A 15,878-nucleotide genomic window follows, 5' to 3' on the forward strand; every position below is an offset into this window, starting at 1 on the left:
TGTTTACCATCCGGGTTTTGGGGCTAGTTCGTTATTGCACACGGCTATGACACACTTCCGCTCACCTCTACGGCGCTGGATTGGTGCACTCGTTTAATTGCTCTTAGTCGAGTGGTGGCCGGGCTGCTGGACGGAGTTTGCCAGTGAGCGGCGAAGAAAAGCCAACAAACAAAACACACATGCTAGACTAACTGTATTCAACGTCAGTGATGTTTAGGGTTGGTTTGTTTTGCTGCTGCCGACTCGATTTGGCGGCAGTACACTCCGCCCTTGCCGGTGTCCTCACTTCATGTGACCGGGGGGGATGACCTGATCCCAAAAACGAGTGCTCCTTGTGTGTGCGTAACCCTAATGTAAAAGCCAGTGAGTCCAATAAAATGTGCAGGTTCATTTACAACAGTGGTGGAAGAAGTATTCAGATCTTTGACTTAAGTAAAAGTAGCAATACCACCGTGTAAAAATACTTTGTTACACGTAAAAGTCCTGCATTCAAAATGTTACTTAAGTCAAAGTACAAAAGTATTAGCATCAAAATATACTTAAAGTAGCAAAAGTGAAAGTAGTCATTATGCAGAATGGCCCATTTCAGAATCATATATATCATGTTATTGGACTATAATTATTGATGCATTAATGTGTTCATCACTTTAATGTTGCAGCTGGTAAAGGTGTAGCTAATTTTAATTACTTTATATACTGCTGGGTAGCTTAACCTATCAAAATATATCATAATTTATTAGTTGATTTATAATTTGTATTAATAATCTAAATCTGCAAAGTAACTAGTAACTAAAGCTGTCAAATAAATGTAGTGGAGTAAAAAGTACAATATTTCCCTCTGAAATGTAGTAGAGTAGAAGTGTAAAGAAGCATGAAATGGAAATACTCTACCCTATATGTCCAATATGTGTGTGTGCTTTTATTCTTTTAATGGTATAGCACTTTGTAATTTGCGTAAGAAAAGTGCTATAGAAATAAAGTTTATCATTGTTATTATTATTGTTGTATTATGTGTCTCATAATTTATTCTGTCCAAATGATTTATCTTTAGTTTGAGTAATAAATGTGCTCAAACGTTCCACCTGAATATAATGTACATTGTGAATGAAAGATATAGAACATAAAACATAAAACATGTCCTGGTCGCATCATTCTTTTCAGCATATGATTTGTGACCATGGGAGTTTGCTATATCCTGTCTACTTGTGTTTCATGGATTTGGAAAAGCCCTATTTTGTCCTAAACTTTGGTATTTGTATTGTACCATTTTATCTGCACAATAAATATCAATTCAATTCTAATTTGCTTTTGTCTTAATTTCAGTGTTACAGATAGTGACACTGAGAGAAATGTATAATAGTGGAAAACACGTACAATCAGTGGACAGGTTTATATTTCTTTATAGCACTATCAAATGGAGCATAATAACCTTTTTATGATATGTGTGATTCTGTGGTTGCCAATTTTTGTTGCTTTTCCAGAAAAAAAATTGGTAACACTTTAAAATAACCATCATTAATAAATGGTAAATTGATAGGTAATTAAACTTTAGTTAATAGTTATTTTACTGTTAACAAACAATGAAATTATCATTAATAATGTAAATAATTATTAGTAATGCTATAATTTATGTTATTTTATCATTCGTTTGTGTAATATAAAATCATTTGTTTATAAATTATATATTGTATCATAGCTTTTTACCCTTTTTACCATCTCTTATCAGCTATGATACAATATATAATTTATAAACAAATGATTTTATATTACACAAACTAATGATAAAATAACATAAATTGTAACATTACTAATAATTAGTAAACATTATTAATGATCATTTCATTGTTTGTTAACAGTAAAATAACTATTAACTAAAGTTTAATTAACTATCAATTTACCATTTATTAATGATGGTTATTATAAAGTGTTACCAAAAAATTCAACAAAAAATGATAATTGATTGATAATTGATTAACAAGATGATCATCATTATTATATTCACTGATTACCATTACCATTATTTCTTTCTTTCTTTCTTTTGATACTTGATAAAGTCATTTTACCATCATTTTAACCCATAAATGCTTGTGTGTGTGTGTGTGTGCGTGTGTACACGGTTTAAAAATCCTATTGAATTATCAGCTGGTAACAACATATTCCATCAACAAAGTTTATATAAAAATGACAATGCTATATTTTTATTTCATTTTGATGTACAGTCAACATTACAAGAGCAGCACATCTTTACAATAAAATAACCATAATTACAGCAAGAATAGAAATAACAATACCCATAAAATAGCCAAATTGATTTATTTCACGCATATCATCTATTATAGTTCATGTTTCAAATGAAATGTGTTTTATGTATGGAATGATGTAGTATTCCTGTTGTTTGTGTCATGTAATGGGTTACTCAAAAGAGGGTGACAAAATGCATGGAGATATTAAAACAGGTTGTAATGACAAATGGATCATCAATGGTTTTGGTATTTTGTCCAGAAATGTTTGACACGTTGTACCTGTAACTTACAAATTGACCTGACATAAAAAATACTTACTAAGCCCAAACCTGTGGTGCGATTTTCACAATTGTTTTGCAACTTCTAGTTCCACATCAACATTTTTGAATGTGTCGAAAAGATTTGTAATTTCACATCATCGTTTGCACACAGAAAAAAAAAACATGCACAACTAAACAGATGTTTATTGCTTTTATGTGATGAACCGATGGCTGCCAATTCTGCTAATCACTTAATTAATTAATTAATTAATTTTAATTTATTAATTAATTAATTTGGCTTGTGTTTTCCTTAAAATGTTAAAAATGAATATTGCTAACAATATCATTAACTACAACTGTTTTGCATGTGAAAATGTTGCCTTAATGTCAATGACCAGTTAAATGTTTTGATTTATGTTTACGATTATGATTATTTTGACCAGATATGGTGGTCAGTTTCTGGTGCAAAAACTCCAAATGTTGATATAAAACCTTGAAAAGAAAACCTTTGTGATAATGAAGTTACAGGCTTGGGTTTATTTTGTCTTTTTTTTTTTTGCACAAATAGTGATGTGCAAGTACAGAGTAGCAAAGTACAGGTACTAATTGCAAAACATTTATGGATACATTATTGAAGTGATTGGAGATGGGCAAAATAGATTAAACGTGATGATAACGAATTAGCTCACTAATTGAGTGAGTCTGGTTTAACACTTCCCTGAATGTGGGAGAGAGAAAATAGATAAATATGACATAAATTTGTGTAGTCCATGCACAGATTAAAATGGTGCCAAGCTTACCGATTAATATTTGACACTGTTGCTCACAGAAGACTAAGGCAATAAATAACACCAATCAGGTAAGATGAATGATTTGTTAATAGTTATTTCTGTCTAAAGGGGCCAGTTTGACACATTTAATAAAGTGAGATCTAACATGGGCTGTTAACAGATACCTGAGGGAACCACATGATGTCCATCTATAACCAACCTGAAAGTAGGACTAATATAATGCTATACACTTCACTAGGTAACTAGGTGAGTGGTTCATCTTCCAGTTTCCTCCAGCAACACACTTAAAACTGAAGTGAAAACCAAATCACAATGTGAAACGTGATTGTAACGGCATGTCTGTAGATAAAGACAAAGTGTAAGTCTGCTTTACAATCCAGTGTTAGGTGCATCTACTTTGATATTTGACAACTAAAGGCACAAATCACAAATATGCATGTGTTAATGGCTGATCCTTTTAAAGCAGTTTCATCACATGAATGCCTGAAGGCTTTCTCATATCCCATACTCACGGCTGAGACTCGACTAGACCTCTCACCCCACTAACCCTGGATGTAAAGAAAAATCATTGGTGCATTCATTCACATTTGGGTCTAGTTCAAATAACAATGATTCCGAGTATAGCACAGCTCTGACCTGCGCAAAAAATTGACTTTTTGACATTGAATATATCCATTTAGTTACTGAAGTCTAGAGTATGCCAAGAGATAGCGGTTCCATAGTGAATCTGTCACTACAAGACCCTTGCATTGAAGACCGCGTTCACACCATGCATGTTTGGCGCGGTTTATTTGAACTCTGGAGCGCCTCCTTCTTTAGTTGGGTTTGTATGTCCAGGTGAGAACAGTGGCGTTTGAACTCTGGTGGCGCCAAATAACCACACCAAGATGCCTGAAAATGTGAGTCTCGGCCCTCTTCCAAGAGAACTGTGGTGCGGTTCATTAGGAGTGAGAATGTAATCAAACCAACTACAGGAAACAACCCCAATATGCAAGGTTTTATGGGTATAGGGAGACGGATGTTGATATCTGATAGCCAGCAGTTCCTCATGCTTGGAAAGCCTAGCAAAATGAACCAAGGGCAAACCACAGTCTGGACTGACATTGACTGGCTGCTACTTCTTTATATGTTCTTAACTACTATGAATACCAGAGAATGTCAAAGAGATTACTGCAAAGAATGCAGACAAAGAGTTTCCCAATGTGTAGAAATGGATCTAAATCGCTCGATAATGCTGCGCTTAAAACGTGAGCATCACGTTATGTTCTGTCACAGCAGAGACTAACCTGGTGAGGCCGGAGTGGAGTCTATATATTCAACAAGTCATGTAATCAGGCATGAACGAATGGAAAATTATTTTTCCCCTCATGCACTGAATGTCAAGCTCACTGTGCAATGGTTTGGCGATGCACTGACCAGTAGAACAGTAGCATTGCAAACAATCTGGCAGAATTTCACAAAAGTGAAATTTTACAATTTGCTCCAAACTCACCACAAATTTATAATGGTATTTGTAAAAAATGTATACTTTAGTAACCCATGGTCAATTTAAATCTATGATCACTAACCACTTAACTTCTGTTTGCACCTGTTATAATTGATTTGTTTTATATCTTGTATCCTGTATCTTTTATTATCTGTACATACATACATACATACTCAATTCAAACATACGTTTGAATTGATTGTTTTCTTTTATTGTATTTTTATTATTTTATATCTTTGTACTCGACATCATTGTAAATGAGGGCCAGCCCTCAATGATTTTCTCGAGTTTAAATAAAGGTAATAATAATAAACAGTGATTTGACAATTTAGGTAATGTAGCTAATATCGCAATAAAAAATTTTGACCCACGATACATATTGTCACATTTTTGTATTGTGATATATTGAATTTTGATTTTCGATACATCATCCCATCCCTAATTGAAATTAAATCACCCCCCGCCCCCCCCCATGCTTGGCTGAAGTTAAAAGCACTGAAATCAGATTGTCAACACCCAAATCTCTAACCTGGCGGGATGACAGGCAACCAAAACCCTGTCTAATAAACAACCTACTTCTGAGTCCATGTGACTTTAGTTTACAAGCCCTGCTTTGCTTTTTGGGCAAAGTGAAGCTAAATGACCCAAATACCACTATGGGTCAGACCAGAGACAATGAACTGTAGGTGTGACCTACACCTACTGCATCCACCTTGCATTTTGGAGTCAGATTACATTCTCACTTGTACCGAACAGCACCACATTTCTCTTGGAAGACGACTGAGACTCGCACTTTCAGTCATCTCAGTGTGTATAACCGCAATGTGTTTGAATGGGATTGCTCTCAGATGGCCTAACAAACTGAACTAAAGGAGTAAATGCTCCAGAGTTCAAATAAACTGCTCCAAACATGCTGGTTTTCCAGCCTTTGGCGGTTACTTCAACTCTATCATACAAGTCCATGATGCTCAAACTGTGAGAAGCATGTAACTGATGTTCCAAAGTGACAGATATCAGTTAACTTATCCAGTATTGTCAATATACAATTAATCTAGATCAAATCTAGGGATTCTGAGGGCTTTATCGTCAGCCCTTTCAGATTTTAATTTGGTGACCCATTACAGCTTGATGTCAGACTGTCTGCGATGAACTTAAAAGAGGAGAAAATGTTAAGTGTCTGAGGTTTAGGCAGAAAAACATAAAAACTGTGAGTTTGCACTGTTATCATGAGGTATTCTGGCTTTGGTGAATTCCACCATATGGCAAACGGTTTGGTTACATACATGGTAGCACTGTTTTAATCACAAATACCAACAACACTACTTTAAAGCTGAATGTTTTTGGCTTTTTTTGTCTTTTGGTAAGAAAATAAATTAGCTTGAACATGGTTTAGCATTATAAGAGGGCTAACCGGCTAACAATGACGACTAGTTTTGAGTTTAGATCCACACACAGCGAAGAGCACAATACAAGCACAGAGATGACAGAACATTGGCTTCCTGAATCCATATAGATCGATCAGTTCTGTTCTTCATACGTTGTGAAGAAAACTTTAACGGTGTTGCTCTTCAGCATGAATTCATTGAAAGCGTTTTCCAGAGGCCTGGAAAGCCAGCATTACACTTTGCCTAGGTTTGTAAACCTACTCTTAATTTTCAGGAGTTATTAGGGTAATAAGAGTTTTTTTTTTTATTCACCCCTTGATAATATGAATTCAGTCACCTCTGCAGCTCTAATCGTTTGCATGTTTTTTAGGTGTCTGTGTGTATTCCATGAATAAATGTGCACAGGGCTTCTCTTTGTTTGTTCTCGAAGAATACCAAAGTGCATATATGGGGGAACTGGATTTCTGAAACGCATCCCTGGATTTCTACAGTGCATACAAATGTCTTTGTTTTTAAAGAGAATAGAAGAGGACAAAGACAAATTTGTTCAGTACACATAAATTCAAAATCTTGAACTTCAGAGGTCCAGCTCCCCTTGCGTTCATGTTTAGATTGTGGAGAGTAAAGCATGAGGAAAAACTCCAAAGACATCAGTAGTTTTATGTCTGCGTGCCCACAGACATATTTTGGTTAGAGTGGTTGCAAGGGTGTGTGTGTGCGCGTGTGTGTGTGTGTGAGACAGCATGAGTGATTAGGCTGTGTGCACTGATTGTTAAAAGCATAATGTGTCATTGGATGTATGTGTACTGTGTGCACCTTGTGTTCAGGCTTTTCGATTCATATTCTTTGCGTATCAATGAGAGAGTGTTATTTGGCCTGTAGCAAAAATATCCAAAAGGTGTGTTTGTGTGTGTGTGTGTGTGTGTGCGTCTATCTGTGTGTGCAAGTTCATATCATCCAGAACGGGAATTAGAGCATCATCTCCCTCCTCAGTTGGCAGGCCCGGGGTCTGCCAAGGGCATAGTGTGCAACACCTCATCCAGAAGCTGCAGAGCCCGGTGCAGGTGGACCTCCACCCAGCAAGGGGTGTGTTTGATGCTCTGCCGGGGGTAGTCGGGCCCCCAGCCCTTAACGAAGCTCAGCCGCAGGATACACAACCGCCGCAGGTCGTCCACGCCGATGCCCGCCGCTGCAGACAGACCTGTCGATGACCGAGTTCAGAATGAATGACAAGTTCATCACCACAACTTCCACTTGAAAGACTAAAGGGATAACCGGCTCGGCGACGATGCTTGGGGAACGGTCGCATCCACCGTCAGGGCTGACCGTAGGCTGTGAAGTAATTGAGTTTTTAAAATATTCTATTTTATTTACGTGATGTTAACACAGCCGATTAAACTTGGCTACAGAGCGATGACCTATGTTAGCTGTTCTAGAGCAAGAGGCAAATGAGCTGCCTAATGTCCCGCAATAATCACCATGATATAAACATAACCGATCTTACTATAAAACAAGGAAAACTCTGTCCTTCTGTCTGTCTGCATCCATTTTGCTCCTCAATGGGTCGGCCAATCAATCTGAAACTGCACATGGGCATTGAGCATCGGCACAGGCAGGGACTGACGAAGCTGATTTTTCCATTTCCCCAAATTTACGCTGTTTATGTGCATTTTTGGCAAGTCTGCACGTAGTTGTGGCGCGCGCATCCCCGGGTATGGACTAGTTATAATAATATATATAATAACTTTATTTATATAGCACTTATCTAAGAGTTTACTAAATGCTTTATAGGAAGACATAAAAAAAGCAAAATACATAATGAGGAGATTAAAAATTAAATATTAAAAGGAGGATAAACAAATACATTGATGAAATGAGCTAAAGCAAACATAAGAAACAACACAACAAAAGTAATTACATAAAGAGGAAAGTCTGTAAACGGCCAATGGGTGACGTCACACTAATTCAAATCTGTTTTTACAGTGTATGGCTATTAGGGCTGAACGATTTTGAAAAAATATCTAATTGCGATTATTTTGACTGATATTGCAATTGCGATATGATTTGCGATATTAGAGGGAATAATAATTTTTACATCATTATTCTCATTTTCATTGAAAAACGTATTAAAATGATTATGGTGTGATTTTTGCGGGGAGCTGTACCAAACAAAGATGTTTTCTTAAGTCTGTAGAATATGATGTGTAGGCCAGGACATCTCTGCAGCACCACAAAATATCATTTAAAATGCTATTTTGACAAACAGTTTGCCTTATTTATTATTTATTATTTTTTTATTGCGCCTCCTGTGATTTGAATGAGGGAGGAAATTTGATATTCTATTTGCCCGTCTGTTTATTCTGTCTTGCATTGCTTTTTAAAACAGCACTGTGTGTTCTGACACAAAGCTAATTTCTGTACCAACAGACAAAGAATTAGCTAATCTAATCTAATCTAACCTAACAATGTTTAAAATCAATTTTTTGTGGTTTGGTATGTGTTTTACACCTCTACAGGCACTGTTTGCACACGTTATGTTTACATGATATATTGTATACTGTATGGCATCTACAGTGTCCAATATAATGTGATGCTGTTGAACTACACCTATGTGTATTCAGCAGCAGGCTTCACCACTTCACATGGGTGTTAAGATTGTTTCTTTACATATGGATGGGACACAATTTGGCAAGGGGTCTGTGGGTTTCCAAGCTCCATTTATGAATCCTAAAACCCGAGCTCCAGAGTGTAACCATTTAATTGCAACTTGTCACTTTTACTGACTGGATAGGAACAGTGATTTGGTTGATGTTACTGTGTTTCCACACACATTTGACTTCAACCAAGGATTTACTAGGGACTCACTTTTCTTTTAAGATTTGAAAAAGCAGCAGATGTCTGATCCTGTCCTTTTCAATGACTTGCCATTATTACTCATTTTGTTCACTGCAAAGATGAAATTGGAAGAATAACATGATACTCAAGGTTAGGTACCACCCCAGTATCTCGACAGGATGGCAATTCTCTGACTTCCTTGCATTTGAGACTGCTTGTATGCAACATGCTTTAGCTTGGTAAATTAGTAATTAGGTAGAAAGCTAGTGTTGTCTCCAACACTAACATTAACTTAGCTCTGCTGTAACTTCGGTAGGTTGTTCGTACAGGACAGGAAGGCTAAATAATTTTCTATAACCTGCAAGTAATTGCAAATGCTTTGCAACTTCACTTAACCCAAGAGTAATCCATGTTATCAACAAGGATCGACCACACTTGACCACCTCGCTGTCCAATGAACTCAACCGTTCATTCAGTAATTCAGATTCAGGGGAGGAAGCTTTTGTCATTCAGATTCAGGGGCAGCAATCTGCAGCAAGCTAGAGGCCACAGACAGTCTTTGGTACCCCTCAATGATTTGGAGGTCCAGGAAAATTATTGAGGGAGACAAAATGACCGTTATTGAATATTGGAGAGGACGTGTCCCCCTGTCCCCCGTATTCATGACACCTATGCCCCTGCACCATACAACACCAATACAACTGACATTTCAAATTGTTATCTTATGACAAATATCAACTTACAGTACATTTCATGAATAACTAATGTTACCTAAACTGAAATAACCCTCATCCTACTGACTGGGGTACCCGCAGACCCCAGAGGTATACTTTTTGTCATATCTCACAGGTGCTTTATTCGATCATTCAGATTTTTCATGACTTTGTCAATCAATTTGTTCCTAATGACTTCATATCATTGTTTTCTGTTTCTGTTTTAATTAGTGCTTTTTAAATATACCAATGTATTGGGGTCCTGGGGGACCCTGGTCAAAAGCACCCAATTCCGCCTATGCAGTTTTAATAGATGGAACTATTTCTTGAGTTCATGTTTGCCATGGGTCCTAATTTAAAGTATCACACACTATCAGGGTGGGGGGGCACTCTGTCAGTCATTTTGAAGGAGACAGACACAGATGCAGCAGACACAGATTTCCTCATGTGCTCTGTGACCCTAAATACTGCTCTTCCTAAGGTAAGATGATGTTCAAAGTCAGAAATACAATACATCATTTAATTAACTGTAACTTTCCTAAAATAATAATAATCTGTTTTTTTTTTTCAGATGACATTAATTACATAACTAATAATGTTTTGAGAAGAAATAAGTTCACATTTTGCTATGATGGTTGTTTCTTACAGTAGTTTATTCTTCAGTCGGTAGTCCTTGTATGTTAAATATGTTGGTAGGATGAGGGATAAAGAACTCTAACCATGTATTGTTTATGTGATAATGTACACAGTATGAACAACACTTACTAACTGCAGGTGCGATGCCTCCGACGCTGCCCGGTCCGGGGATGTTTCCGGCCACGGCGGCCGCCTGGGCGGCTGCTGCTGCCTGAGCCGTCGCTGCCTGCTGCTGCATCTGCCTGTGGCACTGCCTCAGGTCAAACACCTGACCAACACACAGAGACACAGCCAGGGCCAGTTACTACCACCACACACCGCTACAGCTGGACAGTGACTCCTGAGCAGTGCACTACTATTCAGTCTTTAGTAACACTTTATAACAGTTAGTACAGTATAATACCAATTTGCAACTAACAGTGAAGTAATTCCAAACATTCCAAATTTCCCATTAATGTAGCAAAATGTACTTATCGTTAATGTAATAGCTTTTTTCTTGTTACCGTAACATAATAATTACTACATTATTTAGTTTTTTACATTAAGAGGAAGGTTGAATTTTTTTAAAATGTAATATTATCTATATATATCTATTTACACTGATCACCATAGACCTCTTCCATGCATATTCATCCCTTTTTCAGATGCAACACCATAGTTAATAACCAAATGTGTGAGTGACAGATGTCCACTGAATTTTGACAATTATCACTTCAGTTATTACATTTTTAAAAACGGACAAATTCCACATTGTAAGGGTATTACTGGTGCACTGTTATTACATTAATAATAACCTTATAATAATAAACTTAATTTTCAGAGCACTTTTCAAAAGAAATGTTACAAAGTGCTTTGCAGTATAAGAAAAGGCAAATGGCTTAAAGTGCAAAGTACAATTCAATAAACAGAATCAAGATAGCTAAAAATGTAGTACATAGAAAAAAATATAAAAATGCAAAACACAGGTGCTGCAAAGTAAAACAGAACACAAGGTAAAACAATGCATTGTAATGTCTTAGGAAACGTATTGCAACACAGTAAGTATTAAACGGCTCTGTTGAATACTCAATGCTGATTAGCCAGTGAAGGCATTCTGAGGTCTGTTATTTCTGAATAACTACTGTTTCACATAACAGACTGCTGTTTCACATCATCATATTGCTCCATAATGACGAAGTCCAATCAGTTCTGTTCATTTCTAATCAAACGATTAGACAATTGTGACAAAAAGATGTTGCTGCTTGGTTACTGCAGACAGTTTTTTGGCTGAAGCTTGTAAGTTATAGCTTCCAAGAAAAACATTTTAAATCAATATTTTGTGTCAACTAATTATCTTAGTTTGCTTAGTAGCCATTTAATAAGCTGAATACTGTACAGCTAGTTATTCATTATTGCAAAATAAGCAGTGGTCGAATTACCCTTACACATCTAGGCGGGGCCCACCTCCACCCTCCCTCCACCCCGGCCCACCTCCACGCTATCAAATAGCAGCCTACTAGTACAATGCATATTAATCATGGAAATATAACCTTTAAGTAAAAGAACAGAATAAGCAAAATACCAATGCAAAACTTAAATCATGCAGATTTGGCAAAACAAGGTAGCTTATTAATTCATTAACTTTTCATCATATTTACTCTAGATGGTATTTAACCAATATCAGGTACAAAATATGGAAAAAAAACAAAAGACAAACATAAAATACTACAATAAATTGAGAACTTAAAATTCAGAACTAACTAATAGGAACTAATAATAAAGCACAGCCAATCTCACGCATTTATATTAATGTAGCCTATAACTTTTGTTGCTGAACTATACAACTGCAACAACTGAACAGCACTGAAAAGCATTGCATCAAAGACAAATGGATTCGGAACAAATTATCCACCTTTTACGCTCAATCCAATCCATCACGCCTTAACACATTTTGGGAAGTAACATTTACCCAAGTACTGTACTTACGTAAAATGCAAGTACCTCAAAATTGTACTTGAGTATTTCCATTTTGTGAGACTTTATACTTTTTCTCCTTTTATGTGACGGCTGTAGTTACTAATTACTTTTCAGAATAAGGTTTTACATAGGATGAGCTCCTAAAATATGATGCATAGTTAGTTTAAATTACACAACAGTATATGGAGTCATTAGACCTACAACATTAAAATACTTCTTACAGGTTAATGCATCGATAATGTAACACTCTGAAAGGGACCGTTCTTCAGAATGGGTACTTTTACTTTTGATACTTAAGTACAATTTACTGTTAGTATTTATACTTTTGACTTTTACTGGAGTATTTTTCCATTATGGTATTGCTACTTCTACTTAAGTAAGGGATTTGAGTACTTTTTCCACCACTGCTTATATATAGTGCTATGGGTCTGATGTCAAGTTAACTATACAATTGGCCTATGGAGTATTAAACCCCTACAGTTTTAAAGGAATAGTTCACCCAAAAATGAAAATTCTGTCATCATCTACTCCAAATGAAACACAGGTGAAATTTGTTAGTCCATATAACACACAGGGAGGTTGCCAGCACAACTTGGTAGCAGCCTTTTCCAAAACAACTGAAGTCAATGGGGACCTGTTCTTTAGAGCTCCAAAACAAAAAAAGCCAAACAATCACACTGTGAATAGAAAGACCTATACACCATTATTTGTTGCAAATCAATCAGCTGTAGTTAAGATTTGCACTAAATGATGGTGTAAATATACTGTAGGTCTTTTTGGAACTCTGAAGAACTGGTCCCCACTGACTTCAGTTGTTTTGGAGAAGGCTGCTATGGAGTTGTGCTGGCAGCCTCCCTGTGTGTTATATGGACAAACTTCACCTGTGTTTCAACTGGCATGAGGGGGAGGAGATGATGACAGGATTTTCATTTTTCCTTTTCCTATTCCTTTAAGACATTGAGTGTACTGTAGCAGACTGTATATACTGTGAGCTGGATTCAGACCTTGATGTAGGCTCCGGGGTAGATCTTGTGCACAGCGTCGCCCGGCGCTCGGCCCGCCTCTCGGTCCAGGTAATAGCTCTGTACGAACACGGCGTGGTCGCTCATACAGCGCATCCACACGTCTCCCTCGCCGCGACACTCCAGCTGCACGCCTTTACCTATGTGCAACCTGGAGGAGGAGGAGGCGGAACACTATGAGGACCACGGAACACCACGTGAGCTTATATGATGGAAGATGTTTTGGCAAGTGCACTCGTTTCTGCGTTAATATTCTAAATCCTGACAAAAACATTCCTTAAAATAAGAGTGTTTAGCTGTTAAGTCAAGCATATAGTAGTCCACAGTCAAGTGTAACAAAACGCCATGTTATCTGTTCAGTCAGATCTGTTCAGTCAGTTATGCATTACTACTGCTTTGTAAAAAGCATGAAAGGACTATGAAGTGGGGCTGTGTAGCTAAATGGACACAACACAAGACTAACCCATGATAAAAAAAAAAGAAAAAAAAAAGTGAATTTAGATTGTTTTTTAGATGTGTCAAGTACACCAGGCACAAAATTAGTGAAAAAAATAAATAATTTAATGGTCATTTTCATAGTCCCTCTATGCACTTTTTTTTTTTCAACTTAACTTGTAGATATGGCCACCAAATTTGACAGGTAATTTACAGAGGCTTTTGATATCTTACCGCTGATATCGATAAAGTTACATATTATGCAAATGAGCACACTGGTTGCCCCGCACCAATCACACTTAGACAAAAATCAGTTTCTCAAATTCTCCCCTAAACTTTTGTTCTCAGTTCCACTTTGTCTTGGATGGAATGGAAAAGATAATTATTATCCATGGCACAATGTTATGCTACGCACCATGTTGGTTTTTATACCCTCTATTGTCCCTCCAAAAATAATAATTTGTGTGGGAAGATATCCCTTTTGAAGTTTTTTTTGTTTAACTAAATGTATCCATCTAGCTCGCTTGCTCACTTGAGGAAAGCATAATTTCAAGATTACGAAAAGATTATCGAGAAGATAATGGATTATATTTGGCCAAAAGAAATGAAGAAAATGATGGATGATGGAAAATTACTTAATAGGTCTACATGAACACATAATGTTAAATTACTTAATAGGTCTACATGAACAAATAATGTTAAATTACTTAATAGGTCTACATGAACAAATAATGTTAAATTACTTAATAGGTCTACATGAACAAATAATGTTAAATTACTTAAAAGGTCTACATGAACAAATAATGTTAAATTACTTAATAGGTCTACATGAACAAATAATGTTAAATTACTTAATAGGTCTACATGAACAAATAATGTTAAATTACTTAAAAGGTCTACATGAACAAATAATGTTAAATTACTTAAAAGGTCTACATGAACACATAATGTTAAATTACTTAAAAGGTCTACATGAATAAATAGTGTTAAATTACTTAAAAGGTCTACATGAACACATAATGTTAAATTACTTAAAAGGTCTACATGAACACATAATGTTAAATTACTTAAAAAGTCTACATGAACACATAATGTTAAATTACTTAATATGTCTACATGAACACATAATGTTAAATTACTTAATATGTCTACATGATCAAATAATGTTAAACAGGGAATTTGTGTGGATGCTCGTCCCCAAAACACGGCCAACAAAACGGGCACAACTGACCACTTTTCACAGACCAAAATCGGCGCAAAGCGAAGCGGCCGTGATTGGGTCTGCTGCATATTTTTAAGCGGCGAATATTTTGAAAAAATGTAATGTGCAATCTTAACTCCAAAAAAGACACAGAGTAGAGAAGCACATGTCCTCATCCATCCAGCTACGGGGCCACAGACCTGGCTCTCTCGCTGGCGTCGGTGCGGTGGACGTTACTCAGTTGCCCCAGGCAGAAGCGGTCCCCTCCCGAGGGGTCCACGTAACCGTCCACCGTCACCACGGGGCAGCTGGATGGCACCTTGAACATCTCGCCCACTTGAACGTCCATCTCAAAGTAGGAGATGGAGCACCAGAACTCCGGCCCTGCAACGGGAAATAAACGGGAGGGAGAAACGGTGTTGTGAACGAGTGAGTGAGTGAGTTACCAAAACACAGGTATGGAGGGTTTTAAGGCCCGAAACTAAATTTAAAAATACATAAATAATTATATAATAAAATGCTTAAATAAATGAATAAATAAATAATTATATAATTTAATGCTTAATAAATATATAATTATATAATAAAATGCTTAAATAAATGAATAAATAAATAATTATGTGATTTAATGCTTAACTGTCACCATAAATAAATAAATCACAAATTAAATGAGACAATAAATATATAATTATATAATAAAATTCTTAAATAAATGAATACATAAATAATTATGTGATTTAGTGCTTAATTGTCACCATAAATAAATAAATCACAAATTAAATGAGACATTAAATATATAAATGTTAAATTTATTTGTGTATTTATTCATTTATATATATATTTATATATTTACACATTTGTATATTTACTTATTCATTTGTATATTCATTTATTTATTTACTTATTCATTTATTC

At 36.1% G+C, this 15,878-nt stretch overlaps 1 protein-coding gene across 1 annotated transcript in view; it reads right to left on the reverse strand.

Moving 5' to 3' along the window:
* Positions 1–5,223: 5,223 nt before the first annotated feature.
* smad10a (SMAD family member 10a) overlaps positions 5,224–15,878 on the reverse strand; it is a 44,225-nt gene continuing 33,570 nt past the window's right edge. Inside the window, exons 10-13 of the mRNA XM_071524169.1 lie at positions 15,164–15,347; positions 13,310–13,478; positions 10,479–10,617; positions 5,224–7,366 (exon numbers count right to left, since the gene is read on the reverse strand). Coding sequence (XP_071380270.1) covers positions 7,155–7,366; positions 10,479–10,617; positions 13,310–13,478; positions 15,164–15,347 — 704 coding nt within the window. The 3' untranslated portion in view covers positions 5,224–7,154. The remainder of the gene's footprint in view (positions 7,367–10,478; positions 10,618–13,309; positions 13,479–15,163; positions 15,348–15,878) is intronic.

This window comes from Centroberyx affinis, unplaced genomic scaffold, assembly GCF_046629955.1.
Source record: "Centroberyx affinis isolate AG114_WGS23_722 - 3 ecotype Tasmania unplaced genomic scaffold, CSIRO-AGI_Caff_v1 ptg001162l_1, whole genome shotgun sequence".
Lineage (NCBI taxonomy): Eukaryota > Metazoa > Chordata > Actinopteri > Beryciformes > Berycidae > Centroberyx > Centroberyx affinis.